The 22,041-nt window shown below is 36.3% G+C and overlaps 2 protein-coding genes and 1 non-coding gene across 3 annotated transcripts; 1 reads left to right on the forward strand and 2 right to left on the reverse strand.

Annotated features, from left to right (window-relative positions):
• Positions 1 to 649: 649 nt before the first annotated feature.
• On the reverse strand, positions 650 to 9,886 carry LOC145568343 (uncharacterized). The gene is made up of 3 exons (XM_081627773.1): positions 9,299 to 9,886; positions 1,187 to 1,342; positions 650 to 1,053 (listed from the first exon to the last, which is right to left on the reverse strand). The coding sequence occupies exons 1-3, from the start codon at positions 9,854 to 9,856 to the stop codon at positions 718 to 720; spliced, it is 1,050 nt and encodes a 349-aa protein (XP_081483899.1). The 5' UTR covers positions 9,857 to 9,886; the 3' UTR covers positions 650 to 717.
• On the forward strand, positions 7,058 to 7,164 carry LOC145569571 (small nucleolar RNA R71). The gene has a single exon (XR_014096163.1). It is a non-coding gene; the product is annotated as a small nucleolar RNA R71 (small nucleolar RNA).
• Positions 9,887 to 20,545: 10,659 nt separating the features above from the next.
• On the reverse strand, positions 20,546 to 21,547 carry LOC145566113 (uncharacterized). The gene has a single exon (XM_081625647.1). It carries the CDS (start codon positions 21,545 to 21,547, stop codon positions 20,546 to 20,548), a length of 1,002 nt encoding a protein of 333 aa, XP_081481773.1.
• Positions 21,548 to 22,041: the final 494 nt, after the last annotated feature.

Genomic DNA, 22,041 nt, shown 5'->3' on the forward strand with positions numbered 1-22,041 from the left:
GAGCTATATAACACTCTTCTTGTCCCTAAATTCAGAGCATAGAAATTTAAATTTTGAAAATAATGGATGAGTATGTTAAGAGAGTCATAAATTATACTACCTCCGATTTTTTTTTAGTTGCAACTTTGGAATATTTTATATATTTCAAATAATACCCCAAAGTTGCAACTAAAAAAAAATCGGAGGTAGTACTTTCTATAACAATCTTCTCAACGTTAACTGGTACTAGTGAGAGCCTGTGATAATGTCTTCAAGTCCTTCACAAGGTGAATGAAATTTTTCGAAGAGAATAGTATTCTTCAAAGAAGCCTTACAAGGCCAACCTCAAAATCATTCAACTCGAGAAACCAGGTGTCGGCCATGGTTCAGGTTTCAAATTAACCATCTTGATCCTCATAGGTTATACCTACATCACGCAAATGATGCTTCTAGGAACTGTCAATGAATCAGAACAAGATTAAATGAATATTTCTCAGAAAGCTAATTTGACAAACACATAAACTTGTTAATTGATGATTAATATTGTCTGATTATACATATGCCAACATTACAATAAATCGTGTATTCCCCTTCCTACTTTAAAAAAAAATTCACTTTACAAGTTCAATTGGTTCGCCATGAAAAAATGTAAAAGAAAAAAAAAAGAAAAGAGAAAGTATTGAACCAATAAAACTACTGCTTCAGAGCACTGCGTACCTAACATAGTTGTAGTTTTTCCTAACTGTTTGCATTGTTGTTGATGGATTCTTTCTCGCTCCAAACTGCATGTACTTCATCAGTTCGAAATCTTTGAGTAATTGTTGATTCCTCGAGGGGGGTAGATAATCCATGAGCATAAGCAAGAAGACCAGTGTATGCAATCATGGCTCCATTGTCAATGCAATATCTATCATCAGTAGAATATAACCGCCCACCTCTCTCAGAACACATTATCCTCATCATTTCTTGCAATCGCTCATTACAACCAACACCCCCAACTATGAGAACATCTTTTGCATCACAATGAGCCATGGCTCTTTCTGTTATTTCAACAAGCATCGCGAAGAGAGTTTCCTAGGATACCAACCACCAGATACAAAGAAATTAATTCACAGATTACAAACTTTGCAGATATAACAAATTATTAAAAAAAAATAATAATAAAAAAATTATAAGTCATCACAGCAGACACGAAACAAGTACTTACTTGCAGAGAGTAGCATAAGTCAGCAGGTGTGCATTCATTGCTTTTAAGTTTTTCCTCAGCTGTAGTTTCGATGTAGCTCAATATGCCACTAAATGAAACATCCATTCCCTTTACAGCATATGGTAGATCTATGAATTTTTCACCTTTCTTAGCAAGCTGGGCATAAACAGAAAAAGGCCAGTTAACAATTTACAGATACAAAGCACAGAAAATGACAGCCACATCCAGTTTGGATCCCTCTGTTATATTTAGAGATGTCTAATTGTATGCAATTTGACCCCTTAACTAATCAAAACAAAAACAAAAATGACTAAAAATTCAGAGAACTAACAACAGAATCTAAGTTATGAACAATAAAAATAAAATATCACGATGTAAAAGAGGAGCATGGCAAGTTGATTATAGTATCTGAGTATCATACCACTCTATCTAGAGCACACCACCAAAGATGAGAATGCACGTCTTTTGTATGTGCATGTAAAATTTCTCTTTGCTTCCAGCCTAAACTCTCTTATTTAATTTGAAGTAAGAAAGTTTCTTGAGGAAAGTATTTGTAAATTGTTAACATTCTCTGTTCTTTGCAAGTGACCACATAAAGTTGAGCAATGCAATAATGAAATGTTAATACAATGCTCATATATTACACCAAAACTAAATACTCAAAGTTCTAAACATTTGGCCACTTAACATGCAAGATAAGGAATAACCAACAAAATAAAATCACAAATGCAGTGTTGGTATTTATCCATACAGAGCAACTAACCAACAAAATAAATCACAAAAATTGACTACGTTAACATTATCACTAATAATGCAGTTGTTATACTCCTATATATCTTCAACACAAACAGAGAATGGGAGATAACACAATCAAGAGACATTTTGTTAACAAGAGGAGCGGATTCTTGATAGGCGTGTCGCGTACCTAACAAAAATAACCTAACAAGACCACTACTATGTAGACGGGCAAGTAAGGGTCGAATCCCAAGAGACTATAGTTCAACTAATTAATTAGACTCAAGTAACTACTAAGCAAGTAACCAAATCAAATAAGTGAGAATTAATAACTAAGAACAATATCAACTAATAAGCAATAAATAATAATACTATGGAATTAATCAAGAACTAAAAACATCTAAGATTAAGTATCCCCACTAATATGAATCAATGCAATAGAACAATCCCTTTCCCTCAATTAAATCAATTAATATTCCACAGGACAGATGCTCCCTAAAACAATACTAAGAGTTTCTTTCGATCAACTAATAGCTTCCCTAACATGCAATCATGCCTATTTTCATGGAATCATACATATTAAAGACATTGAGAACGGCATCCTATAAGTCCTAGCAAGAACAATTAGCTATTTTCATGCATAAAAGCTCCAACTTTTAATTAGGGTTCTAATATCAATTAAGAATCAACTTTCGTTGTAAACCTAATCACATTCAATAATACTATTTCTAGTTAATCATTGATAATAAAAACAACCCTAACAAAGAGGAATTATAAATTAATCAAATTGGAAATTGGGAATTAAATAACACATCAATCCATATTAGGGTTCAACCTAACCCTAGATTATGAAACTACTCACACATGATAATAGAAATAACAAGAAAAATAATTAAAGAAAACATAATAACAATAGAAAATTAAAGAGATTAAAGATGAAAGAGAAATACTTGAAATTGAATTAAGATGAATGTTTCAATGGAGTTCTATGTGTTCTCTCCAAAACAACGTAGAATGGAAAAGGCTATAATAAAAATTAGATGTTTTAAAATTGGGTTAAACCCCCTATTTATACTTTCTTAAAAATAAACATAAAATAATAAATAAAATAAATCTCCTGCGCACATGTACACGGCCGTGTGCTGATGGGTACACGACCGTGTAGCTGACCTATACTTGATCTTCAAATTTCATCATATACGTACACGGTCGTGTAGCTGAGAGGTACACGAGCGTGTAGGCTGACTTCATAAGGTGATGGAATCACACGACCGTGTAGCTCGTGGTACACGACCGTGTAGCAAACATTCATACTTGGAATTATCGCATGACCGTGTAGTTAAGGGTACACGGCCATGTAGCATGTAAGCGTGGATGGAAGAATCAAACGACCATGTAGCTTATGGTACACGGCCATGTAGCATTACCATCAATCATCATCTATCACTCCAGCAAAGCTCTCCAATCTACCTCAAAATGTCGTGGCATGCTCATAATCACTCCAAATGCTCCATTTCATCCTGAAATCACAATATAACAACCAAACAACCAGAATAGAAGAAATCGAGTCCAACTTGGATAAAACATACAAAAACACAAACTATAAGTTGAAATTCTATAGTAAACGCATTCCAAATAACCCAAGAATAATGGTATAATATCGACTTATCAAACTCCCCCAAGCTAGACCAATGCTTGTCCTCAAGCATTGAAACATGAAACACAAGAAGAGTAAGATAGCCTCTCAAGCAAGAATATATGTGCCAATGAATTAAAACCAAGTGAAAAACAAGAAATGCAAGTCATTGATTATAAAACCACCATAAACTTTAAGCACTCGAAATTGACAACCAATCTTTCCACACATCTCCCCTAACCAACTCAGTCATATATGAATAACATCTCACTTTAGTTGTGCAAAATAAAACAAACAAGCCACTCATGTGTTTACAACGGGTTGAATAAGAAATCACTCATCCTAATTGCAACTATGCACGTCGACTTCATGCAATTTTCCTCTTTAGATTTGCTGATAGATTTTCTCCACTTGTAAAGCGATGATGCAAGTATGGAAGTCATGAGATCCTAAATAAAGGTAGGCTTGGTTATATGGGGTTAGACGATGTCATTTGGGAATGTGGTGCTCAAAAATAACAAAAATCCTAATCCCACTACATAGTCAAATGTCGGGTTCAAACCAACCTTATATCCTCCGCACAACATACAAGCATGCCCTTATTCTCACTTTCTTCACAAGACAACATAGATTTGCATGACAAATATTGCTTTTCTTTCTTCTTCATGGGTTTCCAACTCAAATTCTCATGAAAACTTCACATTTTTTTTTCCTCTTTTTCTCATTATTTTCTTTTTTTTTTCAACTTATTTTTTTCTTTGAAACTTAGAGCATACACAAACTTATTTTTCTGAATTTCTTCATTTTTGCTCTTTTTTTCTAACTTCTTTTTTTTTTCTTCTTTCTCTTTTATTTTCCAAACACAACTCAATAGGGCATATATAATACATTGATTCTCCATCAAATAAACCTACAAAAAGGCTCTAAGGCATAAAATGTCAGGCGTCAAAGAAGGGAAATCGTGGCTCAAATTGGTTCATCCTAAGAGTTAATGTAAAATAAAAAGAAAATAGAATAAGCATAAAACACCTAAGAAGTTTTGGCTCTAATTATCTAAAAGGAACTTCAATCACTCTTCCACATTGCATCATAAGTCTCAAAAAATCGCAAAGCAAATCCAAGAATCAAATTACATGAAGGAAAATCTAACACACATGAAAAGAATGACTGGAATAAGATGTACCAGTCAACAATGGCTCAAAAGTCTCACATAGGTACTCAAGCTATCCATATTGGTCGAGCGGGGAGACCATTCTAACCACAAACAAGTTCAATCCCAAGCCAATCAGTGAATGGGTTTTCAAAAACAAGTTTTTCAATTTTTAAAATCATACATATATTACATATCATCATTGAGGCATAGTCGTATATATACAACCCAAAGAAAAAAGTAATCTCTCCCCCAAGCTAAACTTCACATTGTCCTCAATGTGAACATATATCGAATAAGAACAAGCAAGAGAAAGCGAAAACTAGGCCCTACTGGCAGAGGAGGGATCATACCTAAGGGCAGAGCTGGGACCGCCCTAAAAAAAAAAAAAAAAATCGTCGCATCATATCCCCTAGACACTAAAAAAGAAAAACAAAAACAAGAAAAAGAAAATAAAGGGGAAAAATAAAACAAAAAAAAATAGGAAAAAAAAGGGAATGGGTTGCCTCCCATTTAGCGCTTGTTTAAGGTCATAAGCTCGACCTCCTTTTTAGCTCAACCTGGGTCACCACACGGAGAAGATACTCCGTGGCATTGCTCATTAATATATCCACCTCCAAACAACTCCTTCAAATTAGAGTTGATGTGCTTTGTATCCGACCTTGTTTTGATGCAGTTAAATCCATCATGTGGTGGAATATAGTCATTTTTGCTCACAAGATTTCTATTAGAAACACACTTATCAACCCAAGGGTTAGTAGCATCAATTCTCAAACAAGTACCACCATCAAAAGTAAAATTATGGTCATTGAAAAGCTTAAACACAACTTGTTTATCCTGAGCTCTAATGGTCACTTGTCCTTTAGGTACATCTATTAAAGCTTGACTCGTAGCAAGAAAAGGGCGACCAAAGATAAGTGGGATCTTATGGTCTTCTTTCATATCCACTACAACAAAGTCAACAGGAAAGACAAGTTCACCAATTCCAACTAATACATCTTCAACTACACCCTTAGCGAGTCTAACAGTTCTATCAGCCATCTGAAGAGATACGGGGGAAGGTTTAAGGTTTTTCAAACCTAATTTGTCATACACCGAAGAAGGCATTAAGTTAACACTAGCACCTAGATCACACAAGACCCTATCAAAATATGTTTCGTTTATCATGCAAGGGATAGTAAAACTACCGGGATCATGCAATTTAGGTGGTAGGCTATCATTTAAAAGATTAGAACATTGTTCTTTTACTACCCAACTTTCTAATTTCTTATCATTACAATCATGATCTAGAATTCCTTTCACAAAATTTGCAAATTGAGGCATTTGAATTACAAGATCGGAAAAAGGAATGGTAGCATATACCTTCTTAAGAGTCTCAGAATACTTCCCAAAATGCTTATCGAGCACGGCTTTTGATAACCTTTGCGGGAAAGGCATCGGCTCCTCATATGCTTGTGGAGCGACATATTTGGGACCTTCTTTCTCATTCTTCTCTGTTCTTGACTCCACATTGCACGCTTTCTCTTTTAATCCTCCTATAGTCAATTCATCACTCTTCACGAATATTGCATTGCATTGTTTCGTCTGGACTTTTGCTTGATCTTGAAGAGTTGTTAGATGACTCACTTGTTGTGAAAGTTGAGAAAGATGAGTCTCTATCCTCTTATTTTGAGCGGTGAGCAATTGGATTGAGTTTTGAAAATATTCATTTTGCTTTGCTTGTAGCTCAAATTGCCTTGATATAAGCTCTTGTTGTTGAATTTGGGAGGTAGTAAAATCCTTCATAATTGATTCAAGATCAAATGTTGAGGTCTGGGGTGGTGGTAGTTGTGTGGATTGATGATTGAAAGGTGCCCTTGCTTGAAAAGCGGATGGTGGTAGAGGATTCGCTATAGCTTGAGTGTTCTTGTATGAGAACCCTTGATGATTTCTCCACCCTTCATCAAATGGCCTTGTGGAGGTAGTGGTATAAAAAGCATTAGCTTGCTCAATCGTCATTCCATCATAATTAGGTTGACACTCCCGCGCAGTATGGCCTTGCAATCCACACATCTGACAATTTTCCATCGAGGGTCGAGGGGACTCGGCTTGGAGTTGATTGACTTTATGAGTTAGTGCCTGCACAGAACTAGTCAACATGGTTAAAGCATCAACATCATGTTTATTACCTATGTTGATAGCATTTCGTCCCCTTGGATGGTAATTATCATTAGCCGCCATCTTCTCAATCAAATCCTTCGCATCAGTTGGGTTCTTCATCATGATAGAACCTCCGGACGCAGCATCAATGTATATGCGAAACTCATAGGTCAAACCATTATAGAACGTTTGGATCAACATCCACTCTGGAATACCATGGTGAGGGCATTGTCTTTGCAATCGTTTAAATCTTCTCCATGCCTCATATAGGGATTCGTCATTGGATTGATGGAAAGTAGATAGCTCGTTCCTTAATTTTGCGGTTTTCTCTTGCCCCAAGAATTTGACTAGAAAGGCCTTGGCAAGCTTGTCCCACGTATCAAAAGAACCAATACCTTCATCTCGTAACCACTCCCTAGCTCTCTCCCGTAGTGAAAAAGGGAAAAGGCGTAGTCTAATAGCATCATCAGTGACACCATTGAGCTTCATGGTGTCACACTTCTCCAAGAAACTATCAATGTGACTCACTGGGCAATCATTAGGTGAGCCCGCAAAAGAATCATTGGAGATGAACTGTATGAATTGGGGCTTCAACTCAAAACTCTGAGCGATGACAGGTGGTCTAACAATACTGGAGAGGAATCCGGTTGTTGTATCCGGAATACCATACTCCAAAAGAGATTTTGTTCCCGGATCGCCCATGTCTCTTTTGTTTTGATTCTTCCTCTTTTTACTTCTTCGTCTTCTTGCAGTAGCTTCGATCTCAGAATCAAAAGGTGTTAAATCATCTGAACCTGAACTTCGAGTTTGCATGCAACAAAGAAACTAAAACGGAAGATCAAAGACACAAGGAACAATAGCCGAAGCAACAAAATAAATGCTTAGTAAAAACGAATCAGAAGTAACTAGTATAAACCGTTAGTCCCCGGCAACGGCGCCAAAATTTGATAGGCGTGTCGCGTACCTAACAAAAATAACCTAACAAGACCACTACTATGTAGACGGGCAAGTAAGGGTCGAATCCCAAGAGACTATAGTTCAACTAATTAATTAGACTCAAGTAACTACTAAGCAAGTAACCAAATCAAATAAGTGAGAATTAATAACTAAGAACAATATCAACTAATAAGCAATAAATAATAATACTATGGAATTAATCAAGAACTAAAAACATCTAAGATTAAGTATCCCCACTAATATGAATCAATGCAATAGAACAATCCCTTTCCCTCAATTAAATCAATTAATATTCCACAGGACAGATGCTCCCTAAAACAATACTAAGAGTTTCTTTCGATCAACTAATAGCTTCCCTAACATGCAATCATGCCTATTTTCATGGAATCATACATATTAAAGACATTGAGAACGGCATCCTATAAGTCCTAGCAAGAACAATTAGCTATTTTCATGCATAAAAGCTCCAACTTTTAATTAGGGTTCTAATATCAATTAAGAATCAACTTTCGTTGTAAACCTAATCACATTCAATAATACTATTTCTAGTTAATCATTGATAATAAAAACAACCCTAACAAAGAGGAATTATAAATTAATCAAATTGGAAATTGGGAATTAAATAACACATCAATCCATATTAGGGTTCAACCTAACCCTAGATTATGAAACTACTCACACATGATAATAGAAATAACAAGAAAAATAATTAAAGAAAACATAATAACAATAGAAAATTAAAGAGATTAAAGATGAAAGAGAAATACTTGAAATTGAATTAAGATGAATGTTTCAATGGAGTTCTATGTGTTCTCTCCAAAACAACGTAGAATGGAAAAGGCTATAATAAAAATTAGATGTTTTAAAATTGGGTTAAACCCCCTATTTATACTTTCTTAAAAATAAACATAAAATAATAAATAAAATAAATCTCCTGCGCACATGTACACGGCCGTGTGCTGATGGGTACACGACCGTGTAGCTGACCTATACTTGATCTTCAAATTTCATCATATACGTACACGGTCGTGTAGCTGAGAGGTACACGAGCGTGTAGGCTGACTTCATAAGGTGATGGAATCACACGACCGTGTAGCTCGTGGTACACGACCGTGTAGCAAACATTCATACTTGGAATTATCGCATGACCGTGTAGTTAAGGGTACACGGCCATGTAGCATGTAAGCGTGGATGGAAGAATCAAACGACCATGTAGCTTATGGTACACGGCCATGTAGCATTACCATCAATCATCATCTATCACTCCAGCAAAGCTCTCCAATCTACCTCAAAATGTCGTGGCATGCTCATAATCACTCCAAATGCTCCATTTCATCCTGAAATCACAATATAACAACCAAACAACCAGAATAGAAGAAATCGAGTCCAACTTGGATAAAACATACAAAAACACAAACTATAAGTTGAAATTCTATAGTAAACGCATTCCAAATAACCCAAGAATAATGGTATAATATCGACTTATCAATTCTACCTGTTCAATGTTATATCCTGGACTAGGATCATTTGAAAGTGTCAAAACTCGAGCAAAGCGATCCAAGCAATTACCAACAGCAATATCAACGGTCTCCCCAAAAATCCGATACCTGCCCTCACTATACGCGATCACTTGTGTATTACCCCCACTAACATACAGCACAACAGGATCAACTGCTCCTGTAACAATCCTCCCCATCTCAATATGAGCAACACAGTGATTAACACCAACAATCGGCTTCTTCCACAGCTGCGAAAGAACCCTTACCACAACCGCGGAAACTTGCAAGGGAGCACCCATTCCCGGGCCTTTGGTATAACACAGACAGTCAATATCATCCGGGGTAACTCCAGTCGTCGTAAGAGCAGACTTCACAAGGGGCAGGACATGTTCAAGGTGATGGTGGGCGGTTTCTCGGGGAAGAAACCCATGTCCTGGAGGGGTAATGTAGGTGTGTCTAGGGTTCGATAAAATGGTTCCATCTAGGGTTACAACACCAACACCGATCTTATTAGCTGAACCTTCAAAACCAATGGCAATCATTCTTTTGCTCATCTTTTACCCACAAATTGATGCCCACTAAAACCCTAAAGTTGAAAATTTACAAAAATGAGTTCTTCATCAGATCAATCACTGATAAATTACTCCACATTAATTCCATAATTTGCAAAATACAAACAGGTTGATTGCAATAGAATCCAGGAAAATGTTATTTTTTTCCAAAATAATCAATCTAAGTTAATTGTTGAAACTTCAAATCATGGGTATAGCACCAATTTAAAGCAGTCAAGTTAAAAGGATGATTCTTGTGAATGAAATTATAGTACCAGATTACAAATTCAAATGATAATTAAACTAAAAAATGGAATGAATTATAGAAGAAAGATAGAGAAAGTAAACTACCCAGATGAATTGCAGAGCAGAGGAGGAGAAATGTGGGACGATAACGCCGCCGGCCAACTGAAGTGGTACAAGCCGTACAAGGTGAGGACTGAGGAATGAAACTAAGTATTCCCTTCGTGTTTTTGTTAAGTGACACACTTTGACCGACACGTAATTTTAGGAGATTTTATTGACTTTAATAAAATAAGATGTTAGTGGGGTAGGTTGAAGGAGTGAGAAATGATAAAGTAAAAGAATGTGAAAGGACGCAGGGACCATGAAAGGAGTTAGAAATGATAAAGTAAGAGATAATGGGGTGAAGATATATTATTAAAATGTAAGGAATTTCTAAAAGAGGAAGTGTGTCACTAAAAAAAACGGTCGTTTAAGAAAAGTGTGTCACTTAAAAAAAACACGGAGGGAGTAGGTCTGTTCACATTTAATGAAATGAGCTGAACTTAATTGAATAGAGCTAAAATGAATATTTTATGAGAGAAGAAATTAGAATCTGAAGTGAACTGAACTGAACTGAAATTAAACTGAAATGAACAGTCACGTAGTACATAAAATCTAGGAAATTTTGTGAAAAACTACCTATTATAGTCCAGAATTTGCGAGAAACTACCTATTAAAACAAATGTTGTAATTGACTACCTAATTTTTGAAAAATGTTGTAATTTACTTCCTTAGGCCAGAATATGAAGTTTGACCAAAATTGTCTAGCGTTGACTTGGTCACGTTGATTTGGGAAAGAAAGGGGTCATTAAGTGTCACGTGATGGTCACATGACCAAGTCAACACCAGAGAATTTTGGTATAATTTCATATCCGACCTAAGATAGTAAATTACAACATTTTTCAAAAATTAGGTAGTCAATTACAACATTTTTTTTAATAGGTAGTTTCTCGCAAATTCTGAACTATAATAGGTAGTTTTTCACAAAATTTCCTAAATTTTTTTTTTTCGACAAACAAGAAAACAGGAGAAGAATTACATGCCTTTGCTGCAATTGCAAGTTTATGGGCTTCAATGACTCTACTTCTACTTACTTTCCCGATCACAATGCAAAACTTTGGAACAAAAGAGCACATTTTTTTATTTCCTCCGCAATTTGCTTGATCTCCCTTCTAGCTTTGCTGCTATCCGTGACTGCTTGGGTCAACTCCGTAGAATCAGTAAGCATCACAATGTTGTCCCTCTCTAAAATCGAGCTTTGTAAAGCCATTAATGTCGCTTTAGCCTCAGCTTGACAGGGTGAGGTTGGACTCTGTCTTTAATTACCCACCCAACAACTGCTCTCCATGTACTGCTGTCCCTAAAGATGGCAACGGGTCGTGCCGGCACGACTCAGGCACGGCGGGCTACCTGTGGGCCGTGGGCCGTGCCGTGAACCCAAACTTGGATTTTGGCACGGGCACGGCGGGCAGCACGGTGGCCGACACGTGGGTCGACACGACGGCACGACCCGTGCCATATTACAGTTGGAAGTAGCCGTTGGCTTCCAACAGCCATAAACGACTATAATTCCAACGGCTACTTATCCAAATTCCCACCCAAAATCACTATAAATACCCCATTTTTCCTCCCAATTTTTTCACAAATCATTACTCTCCTATCTTATTCTCTAATTCTCTTATCTAATTCCTACAAATCTAGAATCCTACTTTCTTTTGTGTAAAGAAAAAAAAAATCCTACTCTCTTATAAATTCTACTAGTCTACTACTACTACGAAAAAAAAAAAATTCGGGATATTATAAGTTCGGGAAAGCAATTGAAGCGTCATTGTAAGATCTAACTCAACTTTATTTTAATTTTTTATTATTGTTATTTGTTTTACAACAAAGGATTTCAAAGAGATCAAAAGAAAGCTTTTAGATACTCCGATAATTGTTGTGTTGTATTTCCTTCAGATTATGCGGGGATTTATAGTACCCTTGCATGAACAGTGTTTACTCGATATGTTAAACACGCAGTGAAATGTCTAATCGAGCATGAGGTTCTGAGCGGCGATATTTACTTTTGCATGGGAAGCTAAACGGTGATATTTGGCGGTATTCTTAATCCGTTCATATTACGCAATACGGTGCGTATTACAACACTCCCCCTTGAACGGATTTCTATAGGGTGACTCCTAATTTACATGTATGTAAAAATAAATATTACCGCTATTGTACCTATATGTTTATCTGCCTCATTAAAACCTTGCCAAGAAAAACCCCGTGGGATAAAAACTTGGACGAAGGAAAAAGAGTACAGCAAATATAGGGCTCCCCCTAAGTTAGCACAAATCACAAAGACGACGCATGCCGGTTGTAACACCCCCAAATCTCCCTCTACGGAAATACTAGTATAATACGTATAATTATACCGTAGAGATAGACTTGGGCGTGTTACCGCCGCGTGATTACGCAAGGCTACTCAACTTACTAAAGATAACAATACTTTGCAGCGGAAACTTCAATACTCTTCTTTATTAATAATAACCATAAATAGTAACCAAAGTTATGAGTACTTAAAATAGATACAAGACCAAATTCCTAATTTAGTAAAAACCAATCCCGGGACTCCAATGCATCATTTATTGACTCCAACCTGAAAATAAGAACACTGCTTACCATTACGGTAAACAGGGCGAACCAAAACAAATAAGAAGTACGGGTTAGCAAAATATGCTAAGTACGATAAGTGCAAGATAATTAAACTCAATTTATTCGCAAACATGCTTTAAAACCAATTTCCAATAAATGATCCAATAATTCCAAACTCATGGTTTAAAACCAATTCTCAATAATTCCAATATCAATAATCAATAAAACCAATTCCAATTATTTAAAACCAATTCCTTATATTAAAACCAATTCCTCTCCCAAGTGTGCACACCCCCCAAGCTAGTCTCCTTATATTACAAGGCTATTCTTGAGGAAAGACTAGGTCATACAAAGTCCATAGTCTTATCAATAAACCAAATCCGCATAGTGGGATTACTAACATGCTTATAAAGCATAAATAATAATAAATCCATGATTCAATAAATCCTCTTTTAAATCCAATAATTCAACCTTTAATAATAATAATTCAAACTTCTTTTAATAAATTCAACATGCTTTTAAAATCAATCCCTTTTAAACATGAATAATAAATTAATTAATCAAAACATGTAATAAAAATTCATACTCCAATTTAATTATTAAAACCAATCCTTTAAACATACTTTTGATTCATAAACCATAATTCAATTCAATTTAATTCAATTCATCATTCAAACATGTCATTCAAACCGATCACTTTCAAGGTATCTAGCCACCTAACGTACCTTGATCTCCACTTAGCCAACAACACTTCAAAAGAACTCTCAATTAGCTTGATCAAAAACACCCTACAAATAAATATAACCTTAATCAATATAAGGTTAACAAATAATCACAAATAATTAAATTAAACCCTCCCAACTATATGTACATGAACCTCTTAAATTAATTCAACATGAATATTATTAAAACATGATTTTATATAATTAAAACTACTCATAATAATTTCATATTAATCTCCCATAATAATAATAATAATAATTGAATAAAAGAAAAGGAGAAGAAAAGAATTGGATTTGCGCAGGAAATAATAGGCAGAACTTTCAGAGGCTATAACTCCTTCAATATAGCTCCGAATTGAGTGATTCTTGAGCCTAACCTCAAGGATTTTTCGAGAGGAACAACCTTCTGTGAAATGTCACTACCCCAAAAACTGACCAGAAGTGCCCGAAAATTGGCTTCAAAGATGGACGGGATGATTTGTGTAAAATTGAGGAGAAGAAAAGAAGAGAATTTGTGTGAAGAATGTGAGAGGTATGAAGGGGTATTTATAGGCTAGTATGTGCATGAATTATGGTAGGAAAATGTAGGAATAATTATGGTAATTAGGGTTTAAGAGATTACTTGGAGAAGTAAGCAAAGATTTAAGGAAAGTTTTGATATTTGAAGGGATTGTGTATAATTGAATATGGAAGGTATGTATGCCATGAAAAATATTAAGGAAGTTGGAATTGCTTGGGGAATAATTAAGAAGAATGAATGGAAACAAAATATAATAATTGGATATCAAAAAGATGGAGAATTAGAATTATGGAAAATAGGAGATTTTAGGGAGATAATTAAAAATACAATTTACCAAAATATTTTCCCAAAATCTTTATGGGATTGCCGAAATTATTGAGCTTTCCTAAGCTCATATTTTCAGCCTTCCTATTTAGTATTTAGGAATATATTTTGCTCGTTTTAAGGAATTAAAAATAATTGTGTATATAATATATATTGTAATAAATAATTAAATAATAAAATACCAAATATTTACCAAATAATTTAACTTATAAAATCAGATTTTATACATAAGAAAATCTGAAATTATTAGCTAAATAAATTATATTTTCGGACTTATTAAAATAATAATAAAATATAGCTTTTGCCTTAATTAAAATATCCGAAATATATAAATAATCCGGTTTTTAAAATAGGATAAATGGATAATAAATCTTATCCAAAATAATGATTAGTTTTCAAAATACTTTTGGCGCCAAAATTCAAATATTATTTTGGCTCCAAATAATAAATTTACTAAAATACCCTTTTTATAAAATAATTCCTAATTAATAATTAGGAAAATACGTATGAAAATACGGGGTATTACAGTCTACCCCCCTTAAAATAAGTTTCGACCCGAAACTTGGTCAAAAGAAACGAAGATCATTTTGAAATTATTGGTTCATGCACATCCTAACTTGACTCAAGACTCCAACTCAACTCAAATAAGACTCGAAATAACTCAAAAATGACTCGAAAAGTTGACGCGCGAAACTCTATCGCCCTCTACCCCCCTTAAAAGGAGTTACGTCCCCGTAACTCGACCACTAACCTTAGGCAAACAGTTCTGGGTAACGTTTCCTCATATCAGCCTCAGCTTCCCATGTAGCCTCTTCAGTTTTCTGATTTGACCACAATACTTTCACAATGCTCACATCCTTGTTCCTTGTGCTCCTGACCTTAGAGTCAAGAATCTTTACCGGTCTTTCCTCATAAGTCAAATTCTCATCCATCTCAATGGTTTCTGGTTGTAACACATGTGTCACATCAGGAATATACTTTCGAATTTGGCTCACATGGAACACATTGTGAACCCTTTCAAGCTCGTTAGGCAAATCCAACTTATAAGCCACTTTCCCCACTTTCTGAATGATCTCATAAGGCCCTATGTACTTTGGGCTTAATTTTCCTTTCTTCCACTGTTTTGATGCCGCTTTCTTTTAGTATATGTTGGGTCACAGATCGCAACCATATACATTCCCTACCGGCTTCATAAAGGGCAATCAATTCAGCTTGGTTTGATGAAGTTGCTGTTAGTGTCTGCTTGGTTGACTTCCAAGAGATTGCTGTATTGCCATAACTGAAAAGATAACCAGTTTGTGATTTTGATTTTGCTGGATCTGATAGGTAACCTGCATCAGCATATCCCACGAGAGTAGGATTTCCATTTCTTGGAAAGAAGAGCCCTAAATCAATTGTTCCACGTATATAGCGAAGTAGGTGCTTTACTCCATTCCAGTGTCTGCTTGTAGGTTCAGAGCTATACCTTGCTAATAAGTTTACCGAAAAAGCAATGTCTGGCCTAGTGTTGATGGCCAGGTACATCAAAGCTCCTATTGCACTTAGGTATGGTACCTCTGGACCAAGTACAACTTCTCCTTCTTGTCGGGGTCTAAATGGATCTTCTTTGATGTTTAGAGCACGAACAATCATTGGTGAATTCAATGGGTGTGCTTTGTCCATATAAAACCTTTTTAATACTTTCTCGGCATAATTGGATTGATGAATTAAGATACCATCTCTTAGGTGTTCAATTTGTAATCCGAGACAAAATTTTGTTCTTCCAAGGTCTTTCATTTCAAATTCTTTCATCATACATTTAGCGGTTTCTTTGATTTCCTTATGTGTTCGGATGATATTTAAATCATCAACATACACCGCTATTATGACAAAACCTTTTTTAGACCTTTTGATGAATACACATGGACAAATTTGGTCGTTCTTATAACCTCCTTTGAGTAGGTACTCACTTAAACAGTTAAACCACATCCTCCCAGATTGCTTTAAACCGTAGAGTGATTTTTTCAATTTGATGGAATGTAGCTTTCGAGGTTGTGACCTCAAAGGTTCAGGTAGTTCAAGTCCTTCGGGGACTTTCATATAGATGTCGGTATCAAGTGACCCATAAAGGTATGCAGTCACAACATCCATCAAACGCATTTGTAGTCCTTTGCATGCTGATACACTTATGAGGAACCTTAGTGTCGTGGCATCTACCACAGGTGAATATGTTTCCTCATAGTCGATTCCCGGCCTTTGAGAGAAACCTTGGGCTACAAGTCTAGCCTTGTATCTTACAATTTCGTCCTTTTCATTTCATTTTCGTATGAACACCCATCTATATCCGACGGGTTTCACTCCTTTTGGAGTCAGGACTGCAGGACTGAAAACTTCGCGTTTTGCGAGAGATTTTAATTCAACCTAAATGGCTTCTTTCCATTTTGGCCAATCACTCCTTCGTCAACATTCATCTACAGATGATGGCTCGGTGTCCTCAACATCAGTGATGATTTCTGTGGCAATTGAGTATGCGAATACATCATTGACATATGTTTTTACTCTATCCCACTGTTTTCTAGTGTGGACGTAATTTATCGAAATTTCATGATTGTCGATGATTTCATTTTCACGCTCCCCCTCAGATGTACCATCTGACTCTTTAGATTCATCTTGGGGGTTGATTGTATTTTCATCATTTTGGATTTGATCCACTTTATTTGAGGGGTTTTCACTCCTTTTATTCCTCATTTTCACTCTTTTGGATTTTCTCGGTTTTAGGCTTTAGCTCCGAGGGGTCTGCCACGTCTTTTGCGTGCTGCAATTTTATCTGAAAGTGGATTATCCATTTTCTTTGCTGGGATTTCAATCCTAGCAGGAGCATTTACTGAAGGTATATGTGACTTTGTCACTCCTTTTGTATCAGTGAATGCGTCTGGCAATTGATTTGCGATGTTTTGCAAATGTATTATTTTCTGCACTTCTTGTTCGCACGCATTTGTCCTTGGATCAAGGTATGATAGATTTTGGGCATTCCATGATATTTCTTTTCAGCATGGGCCCTCTTTATCTCCCCCTAAGGTTGGGAAGAATGTCTCATTAAAGTGACAATCTGCGAACCGAGCTGTGAAAATATCACCAGTCAATGGTTCGAGATATCTTGTTATGGAAGGTGATTCATAGCCAACATAGATTCCCAACCTTCTCTGTGGGCCCATTTTAGTACGTTGGGGCGGTGCTATGGGAACATAGACTGCACATCCGAATGTTTTTAGATGTGCCAAGCTAGGTTCCTTTCCAACTACTAGTTGTATTGGAGATAACTTATGTGTCGCGCTCGGTCTTAGTCGTAGCAGAGCAGCGGCATGTATTATTGCATGTCCCCATGCAGAAGATGGGAGTCTTGATTTCATGAGTAATGGCCTAGCGACTAATTGTAATCGCTTTATTAATGATTCTGCAAGGCCATTTTGTGTATGAACATGGGCTACTGGGTGTTCCACGTCTATCCCAATTGACATACAATAGTCATTAAATGTTCGGGATATAAATTCTCCAGCATTATCTAGCCTAATCTTTTTGATCGGATAATCCGGGAATTGAGCCCTTAAACGTGTGATTTGCGCAAGAAGTTTTGCAAATGCAACATTCCTGGTGGAGAGAAGACTAACATGTGACCAACGTGTTGAGGCATTGATAACTTGTTATTTGATACGATTTTAGGGTGATTTTTGAACCTTGTTTACTTGAAATGTTAGCATTTTGGTTCACTTTCTATCCTATTTTCATTCAATTTTTGTGTATCCCTTGCTTCACGGGTTTTTAGTGTTTTTGTTGAGTTTTCAGGACCAAAAACCGATGATTTGAAGCATATGGATGACAAACCAAGTTCAGAAGCCGTAATAAAGGAGCAAAACTGAAGAGAATGTGAAGAAAAGGGCCTAGAAGATCCTGCATGGACGTGCCATGTCCTGCACGGCCGTGCAGGACAGTCTCAGTCAAACTTTGCTACTGCCCGATTTGGCACGGACGTGCAAGGATTCAGCACGTCCGTGCATCTCAGCCAGCACGTCCGTGCCATAAACTGCACGGCCGTGCAGTTAGCCTGGCCAAATCTGAGCTACTGCCCGAATCTGCACGTCCGTGCTTAGGGTGGCACGTCCGTGCCACCTTGGCTGCACGTCCGTGCCACCCCTGGCACGTCCGTGCGCACCTGCAGAAAATCCCGACTCTTGTTTTCTCCGTCCTTTTTATTTGAGGGTCATATAAATATCCCCTTAGACTCTATTGTAAAGGGGGATCCAAGTTTTCAGAGCTTCCTTTTAGTTTGTAGTTGTAGAAACATAAATTCTCTCAAATCATTAGTTAGATTCAATTATTAGTTGGGAATTCTCAATCTCAATCATTGTAGAAGACAAGTTCCTCCATTGTTATTCAATTTCAAGCTTCAATTAGTAATTTCTCCAACCTTTTTCTACTTAATTTCTGATTTCATTTGCTTTTACATGTCATTTAAATCTTCTTAAGTTCTTGGTAATTTGTTATTGGATGATAGTTATTTCAATCGTTAACCACTTTCTCCCAATTATTGAAGTAGTTAGAACCCTAATTGTTGATTGCATGTTTATAAATATGAGTTGTGAGTAGTCTTCTTGCTAGGGGTTGGGTGAAGCTCAACCTTTTGGGTTAGTTATGCAAATATGGGAGGAACATTGATGTTTGTATTGCAATTAAATTGATTATATGAGATTGCTTGTTAGTTCTTCATGATAGGATTAGCTACCCTTGACTTAGGAATTTGATAGCATGATGTGCCTAATTTGACATGGAAGTGTAAATTGAGTATGTCATTACTTATTGTAATTTGATTATGTATCATCTATTGCTAGACTAATGAGGAATCTAAGTTTAGTAGTGTGAGTTGTTTTCCTATTGCATGAGGTTGATTTTACATATAGTCCTTGCTATAACTTGTCTATTTTACTCCCGTTTGCTTAATTGCCTTGGTTGAGTGGATTCCATTCCCTAGTGTCTTTAATCCATTGATTTAGAACCATAGTTTGTTTGTCTACTTGACGAAACCCAATTCACCATTGACTTCGAATTAGCTTAAGTGTTAAGATCTTTAGCAACCATATCCCGTTCCTTGTGGACCGAACTCTTACTTGTCATTATGCTTGGTTTGTAAGGTGTTTGTTAATAAATGTGTTTGATTGAGTGTGGAATGAGCGACCGTTCTAACGCCCATCAGGCATCAATTAACACGAGGAAATATCTAAACGGTCCACATGTCGGGTGTATTGGCCCGCAAATGTCTCCTTGTATTCTTTCTAGGAATGCAAGATTTTCACCTTCAAGTTTACCTTTTGAAGGTCTAATGATCAGTTTTCCAAGTGAACAAGCTATACAATTAAGTTCATTTGATTGTGGGATCCGTATATTATTTAACGGATGTCCATTTGAACTTTTAATGATTTTTATCATCATGCTTGTTCCAGGATGACCTAAGCAGTCATGCCATATATTAAACATTTCCTGGTTGTCTACCTTGTGGTTAGACACCAAATATGTTTCAATTGGGCTGATATAAGTAAAGTACAATCCTGAGGAGTATGCTTCTAATTTTTCAAGAGTCTCGTTATTGCCAGATTTTCTTTTAACGAGGTACATATACTCCTTTTTATTTTCATTAACGGTTTCCATGTGATAACCATTCAGACGTAAATCTTTGAAGCTCAATAGATTACGTCGTGTTTTGCTAGAATATAATGCGTTTTTTATTGTTACTTTTGTACCTTTTGGTGATATTACGCAAGCTTTTCCTGAGCCCTCAACCATATTGAAAGTGCCGGCAATTGTGTTGAGATTGGTATTTATTGGCTTGATATGAGTAAAGTATGACTTGTTGCTCAAAATGCTGTGTGTGGTTGCGCTATCAATCAGGCATTTTTCAGCATTTGTGTTGTTATTTTCCATTGTCTTCACATGAATAAAGAAAGGATTAGTAAAACTAGCATCTATAAAAACACGTATGAGAGAAAAAAAAAACACATCTTTATTATAGCATATTTTACAATATTAAAACACACTTGATAATAGGAAAACATGCTTAAATAAAACTTAGGATTCTGGATGAAAAGGAATAACAAATACAACGGACAAACAACTCGAAAAATATATGACAATGTCGATGAAGCAAACACCACAGGACAAGCACATGATCGATGTAGTCTAGACATTTTCTATGTCATCAACAAGATAATCGGCTACATCGAGTTCTGGGTTAGGGGAACTTTGTGTGACAAAATTAGTTTCTGCTTGTTTCCCTTGGCCTCCCCTTGAGGCAACATATAGGTCCACAAGGTGTTTTGCCGTACGACAATCCTTAGCCCAATGACCTTGTATTCTGCATTTAAAACATTTTTCTTGCGGCCTTCCTTGGTTTTGAAAATTTCCCCTTCCTCTACTGCCTTTACCTCTACCTCTACCTCTCAGGGTGGGAGTATTGGAAGTATTTTGACGCCAGTTTTGACGTCCTCTACCCCTTCCTCTACCCCTATTGGGGTACTGACCTCTGCCCTGAAAACCTCCTCGTACAATATTGTTATTCCAGCGCTTGCCTATTTTTGTGGCATTTGTTTCTGGTATTGCACTGGTACCTGCTGGTCTCTGATTATGATTGGACAACAGAATTTGACTGTTTTGTTCTGCGACTAATAGTATGGAAATTAAGTCACAAAACCTTTCACAACGCCTCTCTCGGTACTGTTCTTGTTGTACCATATTATTTGCGTGCATTGTAGTGAGAGTTTTCTCAATCATGGCTCTTTCAGAGATTGGTTCTCCACATAATCTCAATTGTGAAGTTATGCGGAGTACAGCAGAGTTATATTCACGTACTGAGCTGAAATCTTGAAGTCTCAAGGTAGACCATTCATGTTGGGCCCTTGGCCCAATTATTCTCTGTAAGTTTTCGAATCTGTCTTGGAGGCAAACCCAAAGTTCTCTAGGATCCTCAATGAGAATATACTCAGTTTTTAACTCGTCATGAATGTGGTGTTTGATATACACCAAAGCTTTAGCTTGTTCTAGAGGAGTAGGGTTTCCTTCTTCGGCGATAGTGTGTTCTAGGCTTTGTGCCCTTAGGTAGGCTTTTGCGTCCACCCGCCATTCCATGTATCTTCCTCCGGAAATGTCTAAAATTTCAAAGTCCCGGTTTGCAATTCGAGCCATTTCTGATTACACGAAAATTTTTAGAAATTAGTAAAAGGGAAGTTAAATATTTTTGTACATATAAGGTTTTAAAGATTAGAAAATATCACTATGGAATGCAAGCCGTGGTGGTCCGAGTACCCAACTTACAAATAAGAGGTTGGGGGTTCGAAACTTGGTAAAAGCATAAACCCCGCAAAATTAATATAGGCTGCATATTTTTTTATTTATTTTAATTATTATTACTAAAACTTTAATTATTTAATATTGTAAGATTATTAATTGATAAAACAAAGTTTTGAATTGTGTACCGTTGGGAGTTACAACACAATGGACATTAAATAATCGTTGTAAGCTAATACAAAACGAGAATATAATTGCATGTTGTAGTTGACAACACATTACAACAACAAAGAAAAACAATACCTTTAATCAGTCAACACATTACAACAACAAAGAAAAACAAGGTAATGCATGGTGTAAAACAAGTAACCAACGCATGCAACTCTTCCAAG

The sequence above is a fragment of the Chenopodium album genome, chromosome 11 (genome assembly GCF_948465745.1).
Source record: "Chenopodium album chromosome 11, dcCheAlbu1.1, whole genome shotgun sequence".
NCBI lineage: Eukaryota > Viridiplantae > Streptophyta > Magnoliopsida > Caryophyllales > Amaranthaceae > Chenopodium > Chenopodium album.

What these genes read in the sequence shown, in the direction of transcription:
- LOC145568343 (XM_081627773.1), bottom strand. Translation starts at nt 9,856, where the DNA reads ATGAGCAAAAGAATGATTGCCATTGGTTTTGAAGGTTCAGCTAATAAG. An exon ending in CAGGATATAACATTGAACAG is followed by an intron (nt 1,343 to 9,298) that starts GTAGAATTGATA and finishes GTTTATGCCCAG; the next exon opens with CTTGCTAAGAAAGGTGAAAA. An exon ending in ACTTATGCTACTCTCTGCAA is followed by an intron (nt 1,054 to 1,186) that starts GTAAGTACTTGT and finishes TTGGTATCCTAG; the next exon opens with GAAACTCTCTTCGCGATGCT.
- LOC145566113 (XM_081625647.1), bottom strand. Translation starts at nt 21,547, where the DNA reads ATGGCTCGAATTGCAAACCGGGACTTTGAAATTTTAGACATTTCCGGA.